Here is a 23,505-nt window from a genome sequence, read left to right as displayed (position 1 = left end):
ACATTTTCATATTTATCTATTTTTATTTCATATTGGTACAAATGTATGAGTGGTATATCATAGTAAAACTGTTTTATTTTGTTCTAATAAGTTAATCCAATAAGGTATATGTCTGGCGGTAGGTAGCTCAGTAGTAGTTAAAACAATCGTAACTAGGAGCTTAAGTTAACAGTAGTTTGACAGCTTTGAAGGGCATGCTGTGATTTACGACAGTGTAAACCCTCAAGAAACAGGGTCTCCTGAGCACAGAAGCAAGGGTGCCCCTCCATGTTGCCCCATAATACCTGCAGAGGCCCAGACACTGGGGGTTGGGGGGGGGGGGGGCAAAGGTTATCTCCTGCTTACTGCACCCTAAAGCATGCTGAACAGTGTCTATGACGACTCACACGGCCCAGAAAGAGAACATTCCAAAACAGCAAAACGCCAGCAGCTCACATCCTGAGGAAACAACAGTCACTTCCTGGCAAATTAAGCCAAGTCGAGGGCTCTGCTCGCTGTGATAACCAGCGGCCAGGCGTCCCACTCTGTGGCCGAGGTAGAGCACCTCCCCTGTCCTCTCCCTCCTCCCCTCCCACCACTGCCCCCCAGTCAATCCTCAGCCTCCTAACCTCCAGTCACTCCAGTCGCATCAGCCCAAGACAGCCACCACCAATGTGGGAGCCCCAGCAGCCCTCTGTCAGGATGGTCACCCGACTACTACTGCTAGCCTCCGCACTCCTCTCCACCTGTAAGGAAGCTTGATAATGATCTACCTCTGGGAGGGTTTTGGGTTGGGTGGGGAAATAAGGAAGTTTGGATTTTCTTTACATTTGATGTAGTGTTTTTTATTTATTTTTCCTCCTGTTCCGTCCAGGTCTAGCGGCGGAATCTCCGGCATGTAAGTATTAACGTGTTCTTGAGGAGATTCTTAAAATAGGATAGTCAAGAGTGCAGTGAATGCAGTTTTCAAAACAGGGGAACTCTTGAGTGTGTTTCAGGTTTTTCCTTTGGAGTGGTATGTAAATTCAGCTATTGTTTTTTTTTCTCCTTTCAGTGAGAATGTGTGTGTTCGTAGATAGTGTGGGCTTCGGGACTGGACGTTCTTTCTTATCTACTTCTTTCTAACGCTACGGACCTGTTTTACTAAGACATATCTTTTTCTCAGAGGTGACCGATATACCCTAATTGTAGTATTAACACAGGTTAAAACTACTGACACACTGGAAATAGCATAACTGGGAATCCTATGAGAATGGTGCCTGGATCTTGTTGTCTTATCAGTGTTTTCACTCTTTTCGAGTCCGAGGTTGTGGAAGGCTTTGGGAACTCACTTGTTAGCAGTGTCACACGCCTCCTCCTGTTAGGATAAGGGAAAAAGCCCAGCACTGGGCAGAGAAATGAGTTCAGCTAGCCAATGGTAGAGATGGACGCCTTATCCCGACCTTGCCGAGATGAGCAATTCTGGGCTTGGAATAACAGAATACCTCTATTCTAAGCAGGAACGTTGACTCATTGGCTTTGCCAAGACTAGTCAGTGGTCACACAGCCTTTCCATAGGGTTCCGCTATGGCTCGTGCCCTGGTTGGCACTACCCTCTGCCCTCCTATCAGTGGTTTTCCCCCTCGGTCGCGCCGGGCCCTGCTGAGTGACATTGGGTGGGGACGGCGGTTTCTAAAATAACGGTGGGTCCCCTGAGAGGGTGTCTGTTTGTTTAACAAAATGCCTTTCCTTCCTCTGGTTGGCGGGGGCCTGTTTACTGGGACGTCCCCCTCGGGACAGGAGCCACCCGGACTGTGGGTCTCAACCTGACAGTCTGTCTGCACTAGACCCCACTGGGAGGCCCCTTATCTGGAGAAGCACTCTGGGGGGGGACAAATGTGGGAAAACAGTTCGCTATCAGCATGCGCTGAAAAAAAAGACTTCTTGTGGTGTTTTTATTGAGGGTCTGTGTTTATGTCCAATTCATTGGTGTGAGTGATTTCATCTCCTGAGTATCTTGGAGCTGGAAGGTGACTAGCTATATAGCACCTTGATTTATTGCACTGTTCTCTAACTATGGAGATGTATTTTTTTGTCTTCGTGAACAGATTCATGCCACTACAAGGTTGTGAATTCACTAAATAATGTGCTTCGGTACAAGGTCACACAGGCTTGTGCTCTAGGACTTTGATCAGTCAGAGCATTGACCTTGAGTTCTTTCGCCAGTGTTCACAAGTGTCACCCTGACTCTCGAACCCAGCAACGCCGTCTCCCAGGGTACCAACGTGACGGTACGCTGCCAGGCCTTGGTCAGCAGCTCTGGGTTCCTGAACCGTAAATACACCATCTACAAGGACAACACCGTGGTGTACACGGAGAGCATCACCACCGCAGAGGACCTCCTCTACTCTCTGCGCATGGCCAGAGTGGCCAACACTGGGAAGTACAAATGCAAGGTGAACATACTGGGCAAGGAGCTAAGCAGCAGCTCTGAGAAACTGACTGTGACAGGTTGGTACTCTTGTCAACTCCTCTCTGTTGTGGACTGAGAAGCTTTTGCAAGTTCAGCATTTCACTGTGGTGTTTTGCACCTGCCGCGTGTGACTTTGTGTCCTGCATGAATGTGGTTTACTTGTCAACTTTGTGTCCGCGGCATGTGATTTCCATCTGTGCGTGTCCTGCGTGCTTTGACTCGTACTCGTGTCCACCCAGGCCTGCAGACGCCAGTCCTCAGCGTCGACAAGCGCATGTTCAGCGAGGGAGAGGAGGTGACCGTTGGGTGTAAGGCCCCTGAGGAGTCCGGCGCTATCGTCTTCTACTTCTACAAGGACTCCAAGGAACTCTATGAGGAGAGGGTCAACGCCAACCATGTGTGTTAATATGGAGTGTGCTTGCTTAGTTTTTCTATTTCTTATTTTACCTCTTCTACAAACTTATTTCTCAAACATCAATACTTCAGGTAGCAAGCACACGTGTTTACTTTAGGAAATGTCCTTTTCTAGTTAACATTGTTGGTGTTATTGTGACCAACCAGGTGGAGACTAGGCTGCGATTCAACAACGCTGGCGACCACAGGCTACACTGTGACTACAGGGTCATACTGCTGACAGACTCGGTCCCGTCCAATGCCAGCAACAATGTGGTGGTCACTGTAAAAGGTGAGTGGAGCCCAAAAACAAAACATGGCGGTGAACGTCACGGGCCGGTTTCCAAGACACAGGTTAGACCTAGTCTTGGACTGAAACACACATTCAGAGATTCTCAGTTGAACTACCTTTTTAGTCAAGGACCCTACTCTTGTTCTCCATCTCGAATCATTTTAACCATGTCCGAAGCTGAATAGAATGTGTCTGGGAAAAGTCTCTTGGTTTCAACCTTCAGCTTCCAGACCAATTTTCCTCGTTGTGTTCTCCAGAGCTGTTCATCACACCTGTAATCTCTGTCCGACCACACGGATCAATGATCATCGAAGGGGACAATCTGGACATCTCCTGCAGTGTCAGTGGTAACCTCCAGAACAGCTCTGGGCTCAAAGTCTTCCTGTCCAAGGGACCGACTCTGCTGAGTTCTGGTCAAAGTAAAGCCAACCACAGCATGAGAGCCCTGGCCGAGCACTCTGGGGAGTTTCAGTGCTCTCTGGAGGTGGGAAATGTAGTCAAGCGAGCGACGGAAGACGTGAGGATTACAGGTGAGTGAATGGATTTTACAAGGAATCTGAAATGTAGAATGTGGTGTTAGCTGTTGAAAAAAGCTGATAAAAAAAATCGATCTGTTCTATCAGTTTATAACCAAGTTGCAGCTAGGGTAAATTCCTAGGTTTTACAGAAATCCTGGTTGGAAGACTCCTGGAATCAGGAGCTAATAAACAGGAAAACCAGAATCCTCCAACCAGGATTTTTTTAAAACCTGGGCAACCCTATTCACAGTTACAACTTTTTTTTTATCAACCTGTGATGCTTATCAATGTTAATCACAACATTCCTCGGGGATGTTCTTACATGTACTCAGCCTCCCAAGAGTGTTGAGTAATCAATGTTTTTTTGATTTTTTGTATTCACACAACAGAACTGTTTTCCCAGCCAGTTCTGACCATGTATCCGACAGAGGTCTTTGAAAGGGAGAAAATCACGTTAACCTGCAAGAGTACCAACTACTCCTCTGACAGAATCAGCGCTTCGGATGTGAAATACTCCATTTACAAGGACAATTACACACTGACGTCGGGCAGCTTCAATGGGATATACGTTGTCCCCGGGGTGGTACCGAACTCGAGTGGGATTTATTCATGTAAAGCAGATGCCAGGATGATCTCCAAGTACAGTGCAAAGCTGCCTGTCCAGGCAAAAGGTACTACTACAGCCCATAAGGCTTTTACGTGTGACCCAAAGTAAGTCAATCTCACTTGTCTTTGGTCGGTCCCTGGATGGGAGACCAGATGCTGCTGGAAGTGGTGTTGGAAGGCCAGTAGGAGGCACCCTTTCCTGTGGTCAAAAAAAATGTATATATATCACAATGCCCCAGGGCAGTGATTAGGGACATTGCCCTGTGTAGGATGCCATCTTTTGGATGGGATGTTAAACGGGTGTCCTGAGACTCTGTGGTCACTAAAGATCCCATGGCACTTATCGTAAGAGTAGGGGTGTTAACCCTGGTGTCCTGGCTAAATTCCTAATCTTGCCCTCATACCATCATGGTCACCTAATCATCCCCAGCTTCCAATTGGCTCATTCATCCCCCTCCTCTCCCCTGTAACTATTCCACAGGTCGTTGCTGTAAATGAGAACTTACCTGGTAAAATAAGGATATGCGTAAGGACATACTGATAACATGTATGGATGCAGTATATGTCACAACAATATGATATTAAAGGGGAACTCCAATCGAAAATGAAAATGTGGGAAATGGTTCTTTAGGTGAAATTTCAATCTTGACTCAGATACAACCTTTGAGTCAAAGTTTAGTCATACGTGTAGCTGCTAAGTAATGTTGGTGATGTCATTGGACGGTAACCTCTCCACATTAACAGTCCCATTTTGTCATTTCCGTCACTTTCCTTGTTCTATTCATTCCCCAGTTCTTGTCAGTAAACCGGAGATAACGGCCATTGGCAGAGTGATCGTGGGAAAGCCCTTCCAGGTGCGCTGTCACTCAGACCGAGGCAGCCTACCCATCGAGTACACCTTGTGGAAGAAGTATTCTGAGGTTAACTCGACCACCGTGCAGCAGCCGCACCATCAGGCCATCTTCCCTGTCACCGTCCAGCACTACAGCGACATGCAGGACTATAAATGCGAGGCGCGGAATAACCCCAAAATCGACACGGTGGTCAGCAACAAACTCAACACCACAGTCATAGGTGAGCCTGTTGAAAGTGTGGAATGGTATACATAAATGCACCTCCATGCTTCATTAGATTGCAGCATTATTGGACCCTTGCTATTTAATCATCAGAAATGCCTTCAAGTGTCGTCACACCACCTCACACTATTCACTCCCTCTCCCAGTGCCTCTGTCCAATCCAGGACTCAGCGTCGTCCCAGACCTGTTGGAGGTCACTGAGGGAAATGAGATGTACCTGATCTGTGGGGTGGAAGGTTCCCCGCCCGTCACCTTCAAGTGGTACCGACGTGGGAACGTCCAGCCGCTGTTCACCACCACCTCAACCCAATCCAGCGCGTCCCACCAGATCAAGGGAGTGGGGAACGAGCACAGTGGCACCTACTACTGTGAGGCTATCAACTACGCTAACATGGTCCGGAGTCAGCCAGTCACCGTAGATGGTGAGAGTTATGCATACACACACACACACAGACACTCTCTGAGAAGATAGACAGACGTGTGTGCGTGTAAGCACACACACATGTACAGTGATGTGCAAGGCCCTGCTGGACTTATCACAATAGGTTGAGAGGCATACAAACACCACACTCCACCATAGAGTCCACACATTTATTTACTGCTCTTACTAGATGCAGAAGTCTACATTAATTGGCGTTCACAGTACCACTTGTGTAAAATCTAAAGACCCTCTTTGGACCAGCAGCGACAGTTTTGCTCTTCTCACAACACTGTTCGGGGGGCTGCTTCAGTGACAGCTGACAAGTTTACTTCCTTCTGATCTGATCCCTCCACCCCAGTGCCTGCCAGCAAGGTTATCTGACCCCACTATCAACGAGCTCCTCTGCTGTGGCTGTTGATGATCATGAGCCACGCTAAATACCCCGCCGCTAAGCTAACCTTGGCCCGTAGCCACTCTGCCCTCTATGTCCTGTGGTGTGGTTAGCGCCGACGGCTAACGCAAGAGCACAGTCAAATCCGGATGCTAATGGCGACGCGCTAGGCTCCCATGGGTTGTGACTCCTCAGCAAGACGTGGCTAGCACTCATTAGCCAGAGCAATTAGACCCGGCCTGCTTCCCCCATAGTGGCACTACGGCAGCTACAGTGGCAAGGCAGAGGATGGGGAGGAGAAGGGAAATGAAGGGAACACTTAAGTTCAGACCCCAAGAGGGATCACTTAATGAAGGGAACACTTAATGAAGGGAACACTTAAGTTCAGACCCCAAGAGAAGGAAGCAGATGACTCTGGACTTTTAAGATTGACTTCCTCTCTCTCTCTCTTTCAACCATCCTTCTCTGTCGCCTCCACTCTGTCCTCATCTCCACCCACCCTAACTTTCTTTTAACCTTTACCCTTTTCCTCTCACAAACACCCGGCCTACCTCGCCCCTCTCCCTACCTCTCCCTCTCTTGCTCCCTTCCTCTCTCTCTCTCTCTACAGTGAAAATGGCAACGTGGAAGAAAGGTTTGATCGTGGCCTGCTGTCTGCTAGTGGTGGCTCTCCTAGCCCTCGCCTGCGTGCTGCGCTACAATTCCAAGAGAGGTAGAGAGACCTACAGTCCCCCAGCAACACAGGCCTTTGCTGGTGTCTGACTATGTATGAGCCTCCTCTTCTCTCTCTCATCCCCTTCTCTTTATTGTATAGGTAAAAGAGAGAACGCAGCTGAACTGTCAGTGTGAGTTGGCTTGCCTATTTCCTAAGTCGTTTTCTGTGACCGTGGCTGTCTAGGATGATGGCATTAGCTGGCGCCAATGGTTTTTGGACAGTGCTTAGCACCATGCTGCCACGTACAGCACGGCCAATGGGCCTTAAAGGGATAGTTCACTCCAAAATGAAAAGTTTGTCAGATGTTTTCAGATCTTGAAAAAGTGGTCTTTTGACAAGATGCATCCATGTCTCGTGGTATCTGTTATGTAGATCCGGGAATATGCCTCAATCCCAAATAAATGTGAACGATAAGCACCTTTTCATTTTAGGTGTGATCTGAAAACATTGAACAACCTTTGATTTCATATTGAATTAACTGTCCCTTTAATGCGCTTTAAGGGTCCTAGAATTATGAAATGATCTCTTGTTGTGTCACTGCCAACGTTGACTTTATGTTCACCATTTCTCAGAAAGCCTTCAAGCCCTAAATCAGATGACTCTCTAACAGTGAGTCTTACCCACAGCACTATGGAGGTTTATAACCCGCCCGAAGGTAGCCCGTTTTCCTACTCTCTCCTGTGTGTTCCCGTCTTGACCTATCGTCATGCTTCGAACCATAACCGACATTCAACTGCCCACGTCCGTCTCCCCCCCCCCCCCCCCCCATACATGTGTTCCATTTCATGCTAGCCGTTAGCATGCTAGCTGCTTGTAGCATGTTGGTGTTCAGAAGTTGTCATCCTAACGTCAGTCGATACCATGACACCCATACTGTGTGCATGTAAGGGTCTCTGAGGGGATCTTAGGTGACTTCTTAACTCTCTGCATCTCCTCTCCTCATATTTTCCTGTTTGAGGAACAAAAATGCATCGTCTTACCGTCCAGCTGTAGACATCCTGTGCAACTTAGAATGCATGAGAGAGGACATGGCAGAGAACTTGCTGTGTGTGTGTTTAGACAGGAGAAGTAGCTTAGTTCCTCATACAAATCGATGCAGGTCTTAACAATTGATGTTTTACTTCAGCCAACATGCCTCATTAGATGTGCAGATTCTGCAGGATGTAGCTAGCTACAGGGCAGCTATGTTCAGTAGTGATTGTGTCAGGTGTTGAGTGTTTGTTGAGAGTGGCCATATCATCTTATTACAGACGCAGCGCCACCCTTTGACGGCATGGAGGGGAGAGCGACCAATGGGACGCGAGATAGTGTGGCATCACTTCCTGCTGGCATCAGCAACAGGAGCAGCTACAGTCTCCCAGCAACAGTGTAGAGAAACCCCACAGAGGGGAGGGACTTTTTTGGTTTGAACAGAAAAAGAACAAACATTTTGCACCACTTGGTTGAATAAAGGGATATATGGGATGAAAACCAAGGATAACAACAATTGGAACAATGGCTCAAACAAACAAAATCCCCACAGACATTTTTAGAGAGGGAAGAATGGCCAAAAATGTCTTCCTTTGAGAAAGTATGACCTATTTGTTATGTGTTGTAGATGTAATATCAGAGGGTACAGGTGTAGTGGACACAAGATGGCCGACACCAAGGGGCTTGTTGCCAACATCAGTCCCAGTGACAGACAGTTGAACTGGCCCTATTGCTCCCTCTCCTCTCCTGCTGCTGTCTGGAAGAGCTGTACTTTCCTGTCATTATCAACATACTGTCTTTGTCCTGTGTTCTCACCTCACTGTGTCTGCCTGTCTGACTGCATGTCTATCGAATGATGGAACTAGCCCATTTGTCTAATAGCCTGTTTGTCCAAAAACAATGTGCGCATGTCTAAATGCATAGACCTGATGCTGTATATACAGTACACTAGACAATCAACAATAGAAATGTGTGTATATATTTTGGGTTTGGTTAACTGATTGATTTTGAAGAAGCACTTCTAGAATAAAACATTTTTTTTTTTAGCAATGTGTCAGTACTGTGCATTTTGTTTTTCAGAGATACCGTGAGCTATCAATGAATGTCTATAATGTGTAGCTACACTAGAGTATACCAAATATTACCACCTGCTCTTTCCATGACATAGACTGACCAGGTGAGTCATGGCGAAGGCTGTGATCCACTTCAAATCAGTGTAGATGAAGGGGAGGGGACAGGTTAAAGAAGGAAGCCTAAGCCTTTTGAGACAATGGAGACATGGGCTGGGCACGCGTGCCCTTCAGAGGGTGAAAGAGCAAGACAAAAGATTGGAAGCGCCTTTGAACAGGATATGGTCGTAGGTGCCAAGTGCAACGGTTTGAGTCGAGGACTTGCAGCGCTGCGGGGTTTATCACGCTCAACAGTTTCCCGTGTACATCAAGAATGTTCCGCCTTCCCGAAGGACATCCAACCAACTTGGCACAACTGTGGGAGGTATTGGAGTCAACATGGGGCCGCGCATCCCTGCGGAACGCATTCGACGCCTTGTAGAGTTCATGTCCGGATGAAGTGAGGCTGTTCCCCTCTTTTGTAAGGGCAAAAGAGGGGAATGCAACTCGATATTAGGACGCTGTTCTTAATGTTTTGTGCACTCAGCCACTTAGCCAGTATATGTAGGCCATATTTGGTGGTTTATCAACCATCTTAATATGTTGGCTAAAGTTCTTTTAAGTTGCAACACCCTAGTTTACTAGCGAAGGCTGCCTTGAAGGAATACTGAAACAATGGCGTCTGTGTGGAATTTCCTATGTGGGCACCAACCATTTATAAAACAGCGTTTGTTAAATAGTGGACTTGGAGGGGGGGGGGGGGGCAGGCAGACTGTTTGTTTCAGGCCAGTCGAGTTTGAATGCAGGCAGCAGGTGGAGGAAATGAATCGCTTAGGCCCACTCTGAGGTTCATTAGAATCTGAGGTTGCATTAACGAATAGGAAGTTGTAACCGGATGTTTTTTTTGCAGGGAGCTATTGTGTTCCTGCTGTTTACCAAACAGTCGCCAGTGTGCGTAAGGTACCGGAACAGCTCTGTGGAAATCCAAATGGAGACCTGATATCCACTCCTCGTTTGTCACAGAATGTTCTCTTGCGGTGTTCTGATCGCTCAGCAGCCTGTTAAAGGCTCCAATCACTTCTGGAAAACATTTGTTGGGGAATTATAATTCATTCACACGTTGGAATAATATTCAACTTGTGAAACAATAGACGTTGACTGTCTACTAAATGTTTTACCTCGCCTCCGAACTTTCCGGTTGGCGTTTCTAATTGAATAGCACCCCAAGTCACAATTTCCTGTTCCACCTAACAGTCATTTGACTTCGCTGGGCAGTAACTTCCCTGGGAATCTTGGATCTTTAGATCTCCTGGCTTGTGTCAGGGAGCATTGCTTTATGTCTGTGTGTATCTATGTGTTTGTGTCTTGTAGTTGGAGTGGATGCTGCTGTAAGTGTCTGGAGCGAGAGGCCGGTAGACCCAGGTGAGACCAACAGAGTACCTGGGTTTATGACCGAAGTTGCATATGGAGTTCGAGCTGTGTTGTCTAAAGTCTGCCTCTGTCTTCTTGGGCTGTTTTGCGTGATGGGATCTGTGTGTATCTTGTACCTGGTGCAGGCAGTGACGGGGAGAGCAGTGCAGCGTCTAATAATGAGCCTGATGTGGAGTACACGGAAGTGGTACACCGTCAACCAGTGGACCCTGCCAGAGGTGACCACACACACTCTCTCTCTCTCTCTCAAACACTCACACACACACACTCTCTCTCTCTCAAACACTCACACACACACTCTATCTCACACTCACACACGCCAGTTTTTCACTCCGGCTACCTTATTCCCTTTACCTTTATCTCCCTTTATCTCTCATAACTCTTTCTCTACCTCTTCGCTACCTTATTCCCTTTATCTTATTCCCTTTACCTTTATCTCCCTTTATCTCTCATAGCTCTTTCTCTACCTCTTCGCTACCTTATTCCCTTTACCTTTATCTCCCTTTATCTCTCATAGCTCTTTCTCTACCTCTTCGCTACCTTATTCCCTTTATCTTATTCCCTTTACCTTTATCTCCCTTTATCTCTCATAGCTCTTTCTCTACCTCTTCCCTACCTTATTCCCTTTACCTTTATCTCCCTTTATCTCTCATAACTCTTTCTCTACCTCTTCGCTACCTTATTCCCTTTATCTTATTCCCTTTACCTTTATCTCCCTTTATCTCTCATAGCTCTTTCTCTACCTCTTCGCTACCTTATTCCCTTTACCTTTATCTCCCTTTATCTCTCATAACTCTTTCTCTACCTCTTCGCTACCTTATTCCCTTTATCTTATTCCCTTTACCTTTATCTCTCATAGCTCTTTCTCTACCTCTTCGCTACCTTATTCCCTTTACCTTTATCTCCCTTTATCTCTCATAGCTCTTTCTCTACCTCTTCGCTACCTTATTCCCTTTATCTTATTCCCTTTACCTTTATCTCCCTTTATCTCTCATAACTCTTTCTCTACCTCTTCGCTACCTTATTCCCTTTATCTTATTCCCTTTACCTTTATCTCCCTTTATCTCTCATAGCTCTTTCTCTACCTCTTCGCTACCTTATTCCCTTTACCTTTATCTCCCTTTATCTCTCATAACTCTTTCTCTACCTCTTCGCTACCTTATTCCCTTTATCTTATTCCCTTTACCTTTATCTCCCTTTATCTCTCATAACTCTTTCTCTACCTCTTCGCTACCTTATTCCCTTTATCTTATTCCCTTTACCTTTATCTCCCTTTATCTCTCATAACTCTTTCTCTACCTCTTCCCTACCTTATTCCCTTTACCTTTATCTCCCTTCATCTCTCATAACTCTTTCTCTACCTCTTCGCTACCTTATTCCCTTTATCTTATTCCCTTTACCTTTATCTCTCATAGCTCTTTCTCTACCTCTTCGCTACCTTATTCCCTTTATCTTATTCCCTTTACCTTTATCTCCCTTTATCTCTCATAGCTCTTTCTCTACCTCTTCGCTACCTTATTCCCTTTATCTTATTCCCTTTACCTTTATCTCCCTTTATCTCTCATAACTCTTTCTCTACCTCTTCGCTACCTTATTCCCTTTATCTTATTCCCTTTACCTTTATCTCCCTTTATCTCTCATAGCTCTTTCTCTACCTCTTCGCTACCTTATTCCCTTTACCTTTATCTCCCTTTATCTCTCATAACTCTTTCTCTACCTCTTCGCTACCTTATTCCCTTTATCTTATTCCCTTTACCTTTATCTCCCTTTATCTCTCATAACTCTTTCTCTACCTCTTCGCTACCTTATTCCCTTTATCTTATTCCCTTTACCTTTATCTCCCTTTATCTCTCATAACTCTTTCTCTACCTCTTCCCTACCTTATTCCCTTTACCTTTATCTCCCTTCATCTCTCATAACTCTTTCTCTACCTCTTCGCTACCTTATTCCCTTTATCTTATTCCCTTTACCTTTATCTCTCATAGCTCTTTCTCTACCTCTTCGCTACCTTATTCCCTTTATCTTATTCCCTTTACCTTTATCTCCCTTTATCTCTCATAGCTCTTTCTCTACCTCTTCGCTACCTTATTCCCTTTATCTTATTCCCTTTACCTTTATCTCCCTTTATCTCTCATAGCTCTTTCTCTACCTCTTCGCTACCTTATTCCCTTTATCTTATTCCCTTTACCTTTATCTCCCTTTATCTCTCATAACTCTTTCTCTACCTCTTCCCTACCTTATTCCCTTTACCTTTATCTCCCTTCATCTCTCATAACTCTTTCTCTACCTCTTCCCGCTCTCATTCTGTCCCTTTACTCATTTAGAATCATCACAAGAGGGCTTGCTTTGCCGTCATTATTTCAGCTTATAAGACTCAGCGCCACTTCCTGGGGGGGGGGGGGGTCTAATTGGCCACGATTAAGTCGTCTCCATAGTAACCTGTGTGATAACCATGGTGATCAGGCTTAAAGAAACATCTTCTGGTGAATAAACAGGAAGGGCTGAACTAATTGCCAGGCTACTCTCTATGGTACCAACCCCCCTTGATCAGTATACTCTGTTGGCCCCCATGGGTTTGCGATGGCAGTTGGTTGGGCTTATCCTTAAGCAGGGGCGCGACTTTGGTTTTAGAAGTGGGGGGGGGACATAATATTTATTTTATTATTATCCAGTTGGATCAACACTCCAAACAGCCTACCCGACTGCTCGGAGGCGTCCGCATGGCCCTGAAGCACCCCGTTGCCTCATTTTCTATCACACACCAATGATAAAACTGATGGAAAAATAATGCAAATTCAGAATGTGGGGAGGGGGGGCATGCCCCCGTCCCCCATCCCCAGTGAAAGTTGCGCCCATGTCCTTAAGTATCCAGTACAATGATTTGCCAAGAGATTGGGAGCATCTGCTAAGAGATGAGGACAAGTAAATGTGTAACGGTTGTAATGCAGGGATATGTGATGATGGTTATCTAATGTGTGTGTGTGTGTGTGTGTGCCCATGAGCAATGTTTAAGTGTTGCAATTGTGAAACATTGTTTCACTATTTTGTTTCTATCTTTTTGCAGCTCCCCTGAGAAAAGGCACAGAAACGGTGTACAGTGAAGTCCAGAACTCCCCAACAGGTGAGTGCATCACACTGTAAATGTGTAAACATTTATAAAGTGCTTTGAACTAGGGTCTCAAAACACTTGACGTTGCCATGGGGATAACTCACCTAATCCACCAGCAGTGAGTGAAAGGAGGTGTAAGGGTGAGGTGTTCATTACTGTATCCAGAACTGCTGGAACAGCCGGGTCTGTATGAAGGTGACCATATCCTGCTGCTAGCAGGAAGTTCCTGTTTTTAGAACGCGATCCAAGTTGAATTTGTCAGTGAAGCAGCCCATGGTGGAAATGGACCTTTTATCAACCCAAATTGAACATACAAACACGTAACATACCTTTTTGTTTGTAACGTTCTCAATTCTCTGGTGAATTGGTGGGTGTTTGGGATAAGGGTGGGTGTTTGGGAAGAGGGCAGGGACTGCGCTTGTTGCTCTTTTTTGGCATAGTTATACCCCTGCTGTGATAAAACAATGGGCTCTGCTTCAAGGGAACCAATGAGTCAGCAACTAGGCCTGGTCGTCATAACTGTCAAATGAGTCATCATGATGAATACATTCAGAGAATGATTATTATTCAATGCCCTCAGAATGTGGTCTAATGAAAGAGGGAAAGGGAAGGTGATATGCACATCCTGAACTTGAGAATGCTGGGCTAAGAAATGGTACACACCAAGGAATGAGAGGCCCTCTAACACTGGGGAGTAGTAGTCTGTCGTTCCTTTGTCAAATGAAAGAGTACACACACACACACACACACACACACACGCACACAGAGACACAGGTTATACACTATGTCATCTCTGTAATGGTCTAGAGCTTGTTCTTCCCTGATTCTGTGTCTTGTGTTCCCAGGTGCACCTGGTGACCATTATGACTATGTAAGTACAGCTTGAGTCTCAGTGTCTTACATTTTTACTGCCTGTGACTGTGAAAACAAACACACACGGCTAACACACTCCGTAACCACAACTGACCTTTCCTCCAGCCCACAAAAAAGGGTGAGGAGTGACAGAATGAAGGCCACAGGGCGCACCTTCTCCTCCTTCCCTCTCTCCCTCCCAGCCCCAGTCACTCTGTGGGCTGAGGCTCTTGGGTAGTAGTAATTTCACTGTGCAGGAGAGAGAAGCTGCGGTCAGAGTTTCCAGGCTAGAACAAAGGGATTTTGGGCTGGGGCTTCCTTCCCTATCGCCCAGTGAGATCAGCAGCCAAAGGCCCAGGCAAATTATACCTCCATGCACAGCTCAACCTCAACCACCACACTGTCTTCCTCTGGCTACTCACCAAGACACATCAGTGATTTACAGACAGCCCATTACAGTCCACACTGTTTGCCCTTACTTGGAGCTGAGGGACTAAGGCCGGGTTATCTGTTTTGAAGGGGAATTTGACATAATGAGTCAGGATATGACATGATGGTCTACACTTAAGACAGTTAATTCACTCCTTGATATAAAAGGAGGAGCAGCCAAGATTGTGGTGAGGTGGTTTTTGGTGATAAAGGAATTTCATTGTGTGTTTTTGAATGTGTGCAGCTACCCCTGGAGAAATATAGTTTTCGTATTCTGTGAAGCCTTGGTGAAATACAGTGTAGTGTTCTGTGAGGAACGCTTTCAACAGTTGACAGATTTTTTGCCTGCCTTGAGAGAATCCGATTGTGTTCCAATGTGATGGTACAGAGTTGCGCTGTAACAGTTTGGATTTGGGTTGCGTTATGGTGTGGACTTTTCTGCGTGAAGTTAGTTACGGTGTTGACTTTCATTGTGACCGTGTTTAACATAGTTGAGCAGTGCAGTGTGTCAATATTCAGTGGGATCTCTGTTGTCTCAGCAGGGTTCAGTGGAGTACGCCGATCTCAACGGTGACCAACCGGAGGTCAACCAGGCCCTGCTGGAGGTCAATCACCAGGACCACCATGACCTCCCAGTGCCTGTAGAGTAAAGGTTACCTCTGATCCCTCGCGGCCCCTCATACAAGAACCACAAACGAAATTATCCCCACCTCTGCCCCCCGACAGTAACCACAGTCATTATTTCAATATTCTTCTTGTATTCTGTACATTTTCCCAATAAGGAAAGTTGTTGACTCATGTACGCTGTAGGTATTTTTGCATAATTTTATAGCCAAATAAAATCACAAATCCTAATTAGGACTTAGTTCTGTCATACCTTGTAGACTCTTATCTTTGTTTACTTTTACGTCACGTCTCATGACCATAGAGGGAGCTCCAGAGTTCAGTGAGCCTGGCCCCTCCCTACAACACAGTTCCCTTTGATGTCCTAAATGGACAGCATGACCGTTCCGCTCTCTGTCGTGATGGCTAAAAAAAATCCCCCTTTTAGACTTCCGTTGCAGGGCAGTGCGAGTGGACTGATAACCTCCCTACTGTCACTAGACTGGGTCCACACCCAAACCAGGGCACACTCCAGTAGGGCCATCCCTGAATCACACTATGGAAATAACTATGGGAGAGAAAAAAAAAGTGAATGTAAACAGAGGACCTGCCCGTCTCCAGCTGCTCATCCTGATGGTATATGGTGTCTGTGATGTCACATCCTGCCAGGCTGTGTCCAAGTCTGTCGAAAGTTGGCGGGAGTCAAGTGTCAGGCTTGAAGTGACTCAGACATGCAGTGTTGCACATCGTTTTAAATGACCTTCTTACTGCAGTTACAGTTTTTGTAAGATCACACACAAAATGATCCAAGTAAAGTCAAGGTAATGTTAAAACATTAAAAAAAAAGATCTATCTTTCTAAACTTTTGAGTATCGTATATTAAGTTATTACGGTGTGTTAAGCAATACGTTACATTAATAGACAATGGTTACAATCGTCCTGTAAATTACAACACCATTGTAACCAAGGCAGTTAACCCGCCGTTCCTAGGCCGTCATTGAAAATAAGAATTTGTTCTTAACTGACTTGCCTAGTTAAATAAAGGTAAAAATATATATATATAGTATAGGGGTCTATCATTAGTGTAATAATCAGTTTGGCCAGTAGAGCGCAGCATCCTCTTAAAAATACAGTGACTTTTGACCAAGAATGTTTCTGCTGCCTTGTACTTCACACAGACATTCGCAGTGGGGAGTTATTGGTGTGTGGATTCCGCCATCTTGTGACTAAAAGTCGTATGTGTCAGATAGTTTCTAATCATAAGAGCGATAAGGGCCCATATCTCCAGTTCTCAACGTAGTAGTGCTGATCTAGGGTGTCCATTATGATTCAAAAAGGTCAAACTGATCCTAGGTCAGCCCTACTCTGAGACCCGTTTTAAATACAGTCCCTGATTCTGTTTTTGTTTTATTTTCGAGACGAGACTCCTAAAGTAACCCTAAAAAGGTACAAAATGCAAATAGGTTGGTGGTTTTTGTGAAACTATAATAAATGTAGGCCTATGTCATCTTAAACTCAGAGCACCTGCAGAGTAACTCTGTCTTAGAAACAGATACACACCATTTTCACACCTTAAAAACACGTTCATACAACTGTGACATCTTTGCAGCCCTCCTCCCCGCTGACTGTTGCTTCCTCGAGTACGGTGCACAATGTCTTTCCTGCGTTGTTTACGAACATGTCAGCTAACACCGAGACACTCTCGTAATCATCTCTCGTAGTCTTGACAACAGGACCTCACGTCAATTATCTATCTAAATTGCAATTTCCTCTCTTTGATAACCTCAAGGCCATTGGGAAACTGCAATGGCAGCATTGGCATGGCAACCACAAATTAAACTCTATTCGTTCTAAGGACCATTTACATAATGTCCTCATCGTGGTCAGAAGCCTGTTAAAGACTAATTAAAGGACATTACCAGAATGGCCATAACATCGCTTGAGTGCTTCGATAGTTGACCTGTGTTAATGGAATCATGACGCTGCGATTTTTGGATGAATACATTTGGTTAATTTGTGCGCACCGTTTTTCACATCTAAAATGGGACGTAGAACAATGTGTTTTGCTGGGTCAGACGAGATGAGAGTGTAGCCTATAACATGATAATATAACTGTTACGTAGCCAAATATCATTGTTTTATAGCTCAAACATATAGCATCATTGACCTAATGACATGGCAGGGGACAGGGTAACCGAGAACAGTTTCAGTGCTCGAACACCCTTCTATTTGCATATAATTTGCATATTGACTTACAGATCAAAATTAAACAATAGGTAAACATCCTGCCACCCTTCACACCAAATGCTATTGTTTCTGCCCTGCAGGCACTGTGAGTGTTGCTAATACTGGCGTGTGGTGAATGGGCGTGGAGAGAAACCTTGTATATTTGTTTTGTCTATCTGTCATTACAGTGTAGCCTCCTTAGTGCTTACCGTGTTTTTGCATTAGTGGAAGTAGATTGGGACTGACTGTGCAAACAGGGCGGGAAAAGAATGAACTCCAATGACCGTAGTTGAGATGATGTGGACAAACCAAGTGTGAGCCGAGCAACTGTCAAATCAGTTTGTCAGCCAGTCAGTCGCGTGACAGATTAGATGACTGTGAGAAGAGCTGGCGCCCTTTAATGCGCTGTCAGTCATGACACCTACTGGTGTTTGCACAGAAGCAGACAAGTTGTGAATTTGTGTTGCGCCGGTCTTCGTTTGGAAGGAAAACACATCTATGTGAACAGCATTATGGTGCCAAACATTTGAAGAGTTCTATTATCTGAAATGAAGCAAGGGAATGCAATTAATCGGCCTATCGTGTGCTGTAACTAATTGAATTTCCTCTTAGATCCATGCACGTTATTTCTTTGAAATATCGGTGAAAATTAAGTATTGTCGTCTGGGTTCAAAATACAATTGTGGCCAATAGCAATGAATACAAGACCTAAACATCGGCTGAAACCTGTCTGAAAGAAGTGCCCTGTCTGCTCTTGCCCATAAGGCAGTTCAAGAATACCAGTTTGTCAGTGGTATCCTGGCAGTTAGATTTGCACGTCCTTATCTGGTCTATTTGCATTTATTCAGCTCAACTGTTAAAATGGATAAGCTTTATTTGCCCTAAGCCGTCTTTGTTAAATATATACTGAAAATGCACAGTTTATGACTGACTCGGTTGTAGAGTATGTATGTCATCAGTGTTTCAGAATTGACCAATACTGTGACTAGCTTTCAGTGCACCCAAGGACAATACATAGCCAATGGCTGCAGAGGTTTTGTTGCTAATCACCAGCACACTGTTACAATCATGCCTTAAAGACCACAAGACAATCGGTGTCTATTGGGAAATAGCCATGACAACTGGTTATTCAACTTGCTCAGTGCACCGTCAGCATAGTGATAACCCTGAATAGGGGAAAAATAAATAATTATGATGTGTGCTGATGGCCTCTTATTTGGGATGTGCTGGCTCCTGTGACCTGACCATTGCAGACTTTGTACTTCCTGAACACGTCACACAACATTTTACTCATACCAGGTTGTTATTATGGCCAGCAATGTTGTAACTAATTCAGTTCAACTCAACACTGTCAGTTTTGGGAATGAATATACGTCATTTCATACATGGTGTTTCCATTCAGTCAACCTGTAATTGGATGTTATACAATAAAAAAATAAAATCGGGAAATAAATAATATAGTATTATATTGTTTACATTTACAGTAAGCTAGCATAAAATATTTTACACTATTTGATACTGTCATTGTAAACATATGTCTTAGACTTCAAATCACAGTTTACTTGTCTATACAGATTTGCAGATGGTATAGCAGGTGCAGCGAAGTGCTTGTGTTTCTAGCTCCAACAGTGCAGTAATACCTAACAATAAAACGAAACAATACCAATACCCCCCCCCCCCAAATGATTTTGGGGGAAATTAAGAAACGCACAATGTCAAAGACCAGAATATAAATATATGGTGTGTATAGACAATATGGACAGTATATGAACAAAAACTGACCCTGCATAGCTTCTTTCTTGTTCTTATTTCCTATTTTGTGTTTCAGTTCTACCTTATGTTATTTTAAGTGCTACTTTATATTGATTACTGCATTGCTGGGTTTGGAGCTGGCAAGGCATTTCACTGTACTTGTGCATGTGACATTCAAACTTAAAAAGGTGTGTACAGCAGTAGTAATATAGGTTGTGTGTTCCGAGATGTGTGTCCCTCGTCCATAGTAGGCAATTAGAAATTAAATGTTTTGTTTAACTTTTTATTCTAGGGCGGCAGGTAGCCTCGTGGTTAGAGTGTAGGGGCGGCAGGTAGCCTAGTGGTTAGAGTGTAGGGGCGGCAGGTAGCCTCGTGGTTAGAGTGTAGGGGCGGCAGGTAGCCTAGTGGTTAGAGTGTAGGGGAAGCAGGTAGCCTAGTGGTTAGAGTGTAGGGGCGGCAGGTAGCCTCGTGGTTAGAGTGTAGGGGCGGCAGGTAGCCTAGTGGTTAGAGTGTAGGGGCGGCAGGTAGCCTAGTGGTTAGAGTGTAGGGGTGGCAGGTAGCCTAGTGGTTAGAGTGTAGGGGCAGCAGGTAGCCTAGTGGTTAGAGTGTAGGGGCAGCAGGTAGCCTAGTGGTTAGAGTGTAGGGGCGGCAGGTAGCCTCGTGGTTAGAGTGTAGGGGCGGCAGGTAGCCTCGTGGTTAGAGTGTAGGGGCGGCAGGTAGCCTAGTGGTTAGAGTGTAGGGGCAGCAGGTAGCCTCGTGGTTAGAGTGTAGGGGCGGCAGGTAGCCTCGTGGTTAGAGTGTAGGGGCAGCAGGTAGCCTCGTGGTTAGAGTGTAGGGGCGGCAGGTAGCCTAGTGGTTAGAGTGTAGGGGCGGCAGGTAGCCTCGTGGTTAGAGTGTAGGGGCAGCAGGTAGCCTCGTGGTTAGAGCGTTGGGCCAGTAACCGAAAGGTTGCTAGATCGAATCCCCGAGCTGACTGTCGTTTGGCCCCTGAACAAGGCAGTTTTAACCCACTGTTCCTAGGCCGTCATTGTAAATAAGAAGAAGAAGAAGAAATAACTTTGGCATCAGTATTTCCTGTGATAGGTCAAATGTTCTATATCTACAGACAAGTGTGGTGTTCCTTGACCTCTCTCATCAAAGAGACACCTTTTTATTCTATTTTGAATTCCTCACCTTTTGATTTTCTACAAATACACTACTCTACACTGAGCCTTTTTATAAAAATGATTTCTGAGATTGCAGAACACGTTGGGAGGGATCTTAGACCTTTCCTCCATACAGACTCTTTCTAGATCCTTGATATCCTTTCAATTCAAACCAACGGAGACTGAGATGGCCATTGCAAAATATAGAATTTCTGGTAAATTTACCATATATTAGATGTGTGCTTGGGGTTATTGTCTTGCCGGAAGACCCACTTGCGGCCAGGTTTCAGGGGCCAGGAGCTGACCTACGCTACTATGCCCATCAATGGGGCGCTGGCAAAGACCTCACCAATGCCTGCTCACCAATGGTCATCAAAAGAATTAGGTAGGTTTAGAATGACCTGTTAAAACTTCAACATAGTGTATGTTTGTTGTGTCAGATATCACCTATCCCTAACTGCCATTGGTAATAAACATTATCTGTATGTGTTCTCAGAAACATGTATGGAGCCAGCACATGGAGACTTGCAAGATGATGTGACGAAGTCCAGGCGTGCAGACGGGCTTGATACGGATGTCTCTGAATGGAGAGAGACCTGGCACTCCGCACACACGTTTTACTTGTATTGTCTTTTTTTATTATAGAATGGGAATGGGGAGGAAGAAACCCTGTTATTTTGGGAATTACTGATTATAGGGGACACAGGAAGGTTTGACCTCTCTGATACGTTTGCCAAAGTAGCCCCATTACCACCAGACAAAATGCCTATAGGCACATTATCTGTATTGGCTGGGAATGACAATGAAAAATGAAAGGTACACGTTATATTAGCAGAACACCACTTCTGTGGCATTATGTAAAGCAGGTGTCAAACTCATTCCATGGAGGGCCGAGTGTCTGCGGGTTTTCGCTCCATCCTTGTACTTTATTGATGAATTAAGGTTGCTAATTAGTGAGGAACTCCCCTCACCTGGTTGTCTAAGTCTTAATTGAAAGGAAAAAGACTAAAACCCGGAGACACTGCCTTCCGTGGAATGTGTTTGACACCCCTGATGTAAAAAGGTTGATTTTACCTATTGCTATCTTTGAAAGTTATCAAAACACTTAGTTTCGAGTGTCTACATAAGTTCCGCAATTGCTTTCTTCTCATATTACTTTGTAAGCTACTGACCTATTCAAAGCTCCTTCCGGCATCTCATCATACATCTGTAGTTCGTTATTGAATTCATCCTGCAGGAGGTTTGTTTGTTGTGACTGGGTGGGGGAAGAACCGCTGCGGGCAAGGTTCTGACAGATGGGTGTGTCTTGGTGGTACCAAAGACACACCCATGAAACACCCATATCAAACCACACCCCCAAGCCAACTCGTTTGGTTGCTGGAAAATGTATTCTGATCAATTCTAAATGAATTATATGTAATTACCACAAATATTCCATGAAAACGGTAGAATGACAAACTAAATACATATGTCGGCTATAGCAGCCTCTAGGTAGGTATAAATGGTGGTTTCTCTCTCTGGTGTTGGCGGGAATGATGAATAACTGTAGGCGTGTGTGCAGAGGTCCTTCGGTCGGAAGCTTGACCACTTTGAGCAGGCCAAATCCAACGTAATAAGAACCGCCACAGACATAAAATATACATGGGGTTGCTAGAATGGCTGTCCTCAACAGTTTATGGACTTAGGGCACATGTATCATGCGCTTTAACCCTACTGTCAGGGTGCTACAGAAACAAACTGATACACCGCATGAACCTTATCACACCAACAAGATCTCGGATCCAAATCCACCGCGTGTGGGCCTCCCGAGTGTCCCTGGCTGTGTTACAGCCGGCCATGACCGGGAGACCTATGAGGCGGCGTACAATTGGCCCAGAGTCGTCCAGGTTAGGGGAGGGTTTGGACGTCCAGGATTTCCTTTTCCAATCGCACTCTAGTGACTCCTTGGGGTGGGCCGGGCGCCTGCAAGCTGACCTCAGTCACCAGCTGGGTGGTGTTTCCTCTGACACATTGGTGCGGCTGGTGTGTCAAGAAGCAATGCGGCTTGGCAGGGTTGTGTTGCGGAGGACGCTTTGGCTCTTGCATGGCTCTCTCCCGAGTCCATAGGGGAGTGGCAGTGATGGGACAAGACTGTACCTACCAATTGGATATCATGAAAAGGGGGTAAAAGTACAACAAAAATATTATAAAATTAAATCACAGTCTTCCTTGATGTTCATAAAACTCCACGGACCCATAGTCGCGGAAAATAGTTTGCTGCGTCATCACTGCAGACGGCTTTATCAGTTCGCTAATACAGGAATATTGAAGGCCCAGTTCACAACTTTTGTGAGGAAAAAAAATATATATCATAGATTTTTTTCAAGGGGTGCTGCAGCACCCCTACTTCCCGCGGCTATGCATGTGTAACAGATGTATATGTACTCTCCATGCGTTGTGTTTTCTCAAAATAAATCACTTCGGCCAGTGGTCCCAGTTGAGCATTTATTTCTGTTGTTAAATGGGAAACAGCACGTTAGTTGTGCAGGGCTGAACGGTATTAATGGCTGTCGATGGCAAAATCTGTAGCATGAAGGCAACTGTGTTAGCAGTGGCTTATGTGACCATTACATCGGTGTATGCTAGCTAACACACTTATTTACAGCAATCATATGCCAAAGCGCATCCCGGAAAGCCCCTCAATCCCTAACAGGTACCATATACCCACACATGTATAAATCAGTAACGTACAGCAAACTTGTACACATTGGAAAATAGAAAACAGTATTCAGAACGTGACCTACCCCTTGCATCACATTTTCATACTGGGGAGACCTGACGTTCGCGATCTCCCCCTATCTGCAAGCGGGGCCAATCACAACACACCTTATTGTCATCAGAGTTGAACTAACCAATAAGAATGCTTGATCATTAAATACACATTTCTTTAGAGGCAAGTGGAAACATAACCAACCCTGTTACACATGGACCCCCTCTTGCCAGTGGAACCCAGAACAATATGTGACCACTTGGTTAGGGTGCTGTCCTTTCAGCACTG

At 45.2% G+C, this 23,505-nt stretch overlaps 1 protein-coding gene across 11 annotated transcripts; it reads left to right on the top strand.

Annotated features, from left to right (window-relative positions):
- The first annotated feature begins 502 nt into the window (after nucleotides 1-502).
- Nucleotides 503-19,029, top strand: LOC139424647 (platelet and endothelial cell adhesion molecule 1b). Of its 11 annotated transcripts, none has more exons than XM_071176676.1 (17): nucleotides 503-727; nucleotides 854-877; nucleotides 2,185-2,469; nucleotides 2,671-2,828; nucleotides 2,993-3,116; nucleotides 3,374-3,646; nucleotides 4,024-4,305; nucleotides 5,033-5,314; nucleotides 5,463-5,738; nucleotides 6,739-6,840; nucleotides 6,943-6,973; nucleotides 7,416-7,498; nucleotides 10,293-10,343; nucleotides 10,478-10,570; nucleotides 13,417-13,473; nucleotides 14,307-14,332; nucleotides 15,282-19,029. In XM_071176676.1, the coding sequence occupies exons 1-17, from the start codon at nucleotides 652-654 to the stop codon at nucleotides 15,390-15,392; spliced, it is 2,334 nt and encodes a 777-aa protein (XP_071032777.1). In that variant the 5' UTR covers nucleotides 503-651; the 3' UTR covers nucleotides 15,393-19,029. The 11 variants fall into 11 exon arrangements, 7 of the variants coding, with proteins under 7 accessions (XP_071032777.1, XP_071032778.1, XP_071032779.1 ...); XM_071176677.1 differs by having other exon boundaries at nucleotides 15,285-19,024; XR_011635961.1 differs by having other exon boundaries at nucleotides 519-727; nucleotides 7,420-7,498; nucleotides 15,285-15,616.
- Nucleotides 19,030-23,505: the final 4,476 nt, after the last annotated feature.

This window comes from Oncorhynchus clarkii, chromosome 13 (assembly GCF_045791955.1).
Source record: "Oncorhynchus clarkii lewisi isolate Uvic-CL-2024 chromosome 13, UVic_Ocla_1.0, whole genome shotgun sequence".
NCBI classification, from domain to species: Eukaryota; Metazoa; Chordata; class Actinopteri; order Salmoniformes; family Salmonidae; genus Oncorhynchus; species Oncorhynchus clarkii.
This window is presented reverse-complemented; position numbering and strand designations above follow the sequence as displayed.